Source organism: Oryza glaberrima, chromosome 8, assembly GCF_000147395.1.
Source record: "Oryza glaberrima chromosome 8, OglaRS2, whole genome shotgun sequence".
Taxonomy (NCBI): Eukaryota; Viridiplantae; Streptophyta; class Magnoliopsida; order Poales; family Poaceae; genus Oryza; species Oryza glaberrima.
In genome coordinates this window covers 7,723,213-7,726,199 of record NC_068333.1, presented here as the reverse complement: position 1 = coordinate 7,726,199, position 2,987 = coordinate 7,723,213, and the positions used below count along the sequence as shown (strand labels likewise).

The following is a 2,987-nucleotide window of genomic DNA, read 5'->3' as shown; positions in this document are numbered from 1 at the left end:
GTCCTCATCAATGAAAATTCCGATTGTGAAAGCCTTTGACGACATAGATCGATCATATGATGCATCTAGCTAAAAGAACAAATCCAACTAGGGAGTATATATATCGGAATTGCTATCTATCTACCGACAGATTTGTGAGTCCCATATCTTGCAGATTTATCTATTTAGATTCATGTTGCATTCTTGCTGACTCCATCATTATCGATTTGAGCCGTGTTGTTTACGATCCTACGTGTACTAATTACATCGTACTTACACTATAATTACATATTAATTACATATGTAATTTTAATGTATTTTACAATGTAAGTCTGAAAATTACATATGTAATTTTAGCGTATTTACGATGTAAGTCCGAAAATTACATATGTAATTTTAGTGAATTTACGATGTAAGTCTAAAATCTACTTGAGCCCACATGAGCTTCAGATTGTCCAATGGCCCATTTGTTTATTGTTTTGTATTTTGTTTGTATATATTAATGTCATCCGTTATATGTTTATTCAAAGGGTAAGAAATCTGCATGATTAGAGGGTAAAAAATCGGTCACATGATGTATAGGCGGCAGTCCCATATATATTTGTAGATTTAACATAGCTTTCCACCATGAAGAAGAAGTGTAAAACGATACCATATATATTCTACGTTGTCAAAAATAACTTTATGGAGTAGTACGTACTACTACTTAGATCACACGAAGAAAACGAGCACATATATACGGCCTTAAGCTAGCTAGGCGTTCACGGGCTATATGTATACAGCATCACCATGGAGACACGATAGCGCTCACTCCTTCTGTCAACAACGCGGTCGGGTCTCCGATGAGCATCCTGACGACGACACGCACCAAGATCACAAGGATCTTGCATACGCGCCTCTCCAGCTTACTGCTCTGGTCAGCGCGCTCCAGTAGACGGGCCACCACCCTGTCGTCTTCATCGCCGGCGCCTCCGCCTCCGCCGCCGCCCGGAGATTCCATGATCTCCCTGATGCACTTGACGTGCAGGTACACGCGGTGGTCAGGGCTATTAGTGGAGCGGTAGCACCAAGGGCGGTAGTACCACTCGATCGCCCTGCAGCCGGTGCACCGGTGCGACACCTCCGCGCGGAGCTCGAAGGTGAGCCCGCCCTGCACGGCGATGGATACCGGCAGCCTCGCGCAGCACGGGTGCAGCTTCGGGTGCTCGCCCTTGCCGGTCTTCCTCGACCCGTAGTAGTGGAATCCCCGCACCGTCTCGAAGCAGGCGGAGCAAACGCCGGCGCCGCCGGCGGGGGCCTCGTGGCGGAGCTCCATCGTGCCCTTCACCAGCGCGTGCTGCAGCGTGGGCGTCGCGAGGGCGCAGCTCGTGTGGAGGGCGAGGTGTGTCGGGTGGTTGTCGACGACGGAGGTGTACCTCGTGCCTTCTCCGGGTAGCATGCAGCCGTCGCACTGGAAGGCGACCGCGGCGTCGCCGGTGCGATGCTCCACCAGCCTCAGCATGCAACCCAGGCGGGCAGGGTGGATGATCTCCGCAGGAAAGCTCGAGCTCTCCATAGCTGAATTAGTTCAAACTTGTTCTCCAGAGATTCTTAGTTTTACCCCCCCTGCTCATATAGAATATTAATTGTAGATATCCATGTATGCTGTGGTGTTATTTTATTTTGAAGATGAAAATTAAGTTTTTTACGCAAAACGAGGTGGTATTAACGTATGATTGATTGAGTTTTAATTATTACAAACTTGAAAAATAGACTAATATACTATTTTAGAACAACTTTTATATAGAAAGTTTTCACATGAAACGCACCGTTTAGCAGTTGGAAAAACGTGCCACGAAAATCTTAATCTTCATTCAACTCTTGTTGGAGAAAAGAACGGATATATATAAAGTACATTTCATTCATTAATCGATGACATCTATAAGTATAAACCAGTATATTGATTTGAATGGTAAAATTACATTCATATATATCTATATGCAAGTAACTTTACCATTCAATATATAATCAGGTGCGGAGTCACGCGTGGGGCAACTTGGGCTTGGCCCCATACGTGGCAAAAAAAATTTCAATGGCAAAATACCAAAATTTAGCATATAATACAACTTTGTTATATATATATATAGAGAGAGAGAGAGAGAGTATATATGCCAAGGTGCAACAGGTTGAATGGCTAGCACAAACTTAACCACACATATACAACCTAAATAATACCATATTATGATATTTTCTTTTAAAAGGAATGATATTTCATTGTGTAAATTTTAGTAACTCTTGGTATCTAATTGTTCTAAGGTAGCAAGAGGTATCTAATTTAAGATTATAAACAGAATGGTTGATGAGTTTATACGTACCTAATCAGTATATCAGCGTAGCTTGCTAGTGGCAGGTATCTTCGCAATTCTCTGTAGAGATGGATCAAAGTATATACGATTCCAACTAGAGCTAGCTAAACGGCCGCTACCAGTACCACCAGGACAAGCTAGGGACAAATTGGCTAATGATGGTGCACGTATAACGGATCGAGATCCTGTCATATTTATATACTAACTACATCCAATTTGAACGACTTTAGCTTACAATGTAAGTATCACAATATACTGAGCGATCTTAATCCTTTTTGTGGCCAGGGAAAGAAGCAACGCGTATGCAGGTTTTTCTTCTCACACGGTGCTGAAGGATCCGAGTTGCGATCGAGTTACTGCAGAGTCTAGTCGTCGTTGATTATTAGGGGGTGTTTAGATCCACCAGCAATTTTTTTTCCGTCACATCGAATATTTGAACACATACACGGAATATTAAATATTGAAAAAAAACTAATTACACAATTTACTTGTAAAAATTGCGAGACGAATCTTTATTTTAAGCCTAATTACGCTATGATCTGACAATGTGGTGCCACGGTAAATATTTTCTAATGACGGATTAATTAGGTTTAATAAATTCGTCTCGCAGTTTATATGTGGATTATGTAATTTGTTTTGTTATTAGTCTACGTTTGATACTTC

The 2,987-nt window shown here is 42.1% G+C and overlaps 1 protein-coding gene across 1 annotated transcript; it reads right to left on the bottom strand.

Annotated features, from left to right (window-relative positions):
• Positions 1-542: 542 nt before the first annotated feature.
• On the bottom strand, positions 543-2,474 carry LOC127783002 (uncharacterized). The gene is made up of 2 exons (XM_052310298.1): positions 2,334-2,474; positions 543-1,584 (listed from the first exon to the last, which is right to left on the bottom strand). The coding sequence occupies exon 2, from the start codon at positions 1,532-1,534 to the stop codon at positions 764-766; it is 771 nt and encodes a 256-aa protein (XP_052166258.1). The 5' UTR covers positions 1,535-1,584; positions 2,334-2,474; the 3' UTR covers positions 543-763.
• Positions 2,475-2,987: the final 513 nt, after the last annotated feature.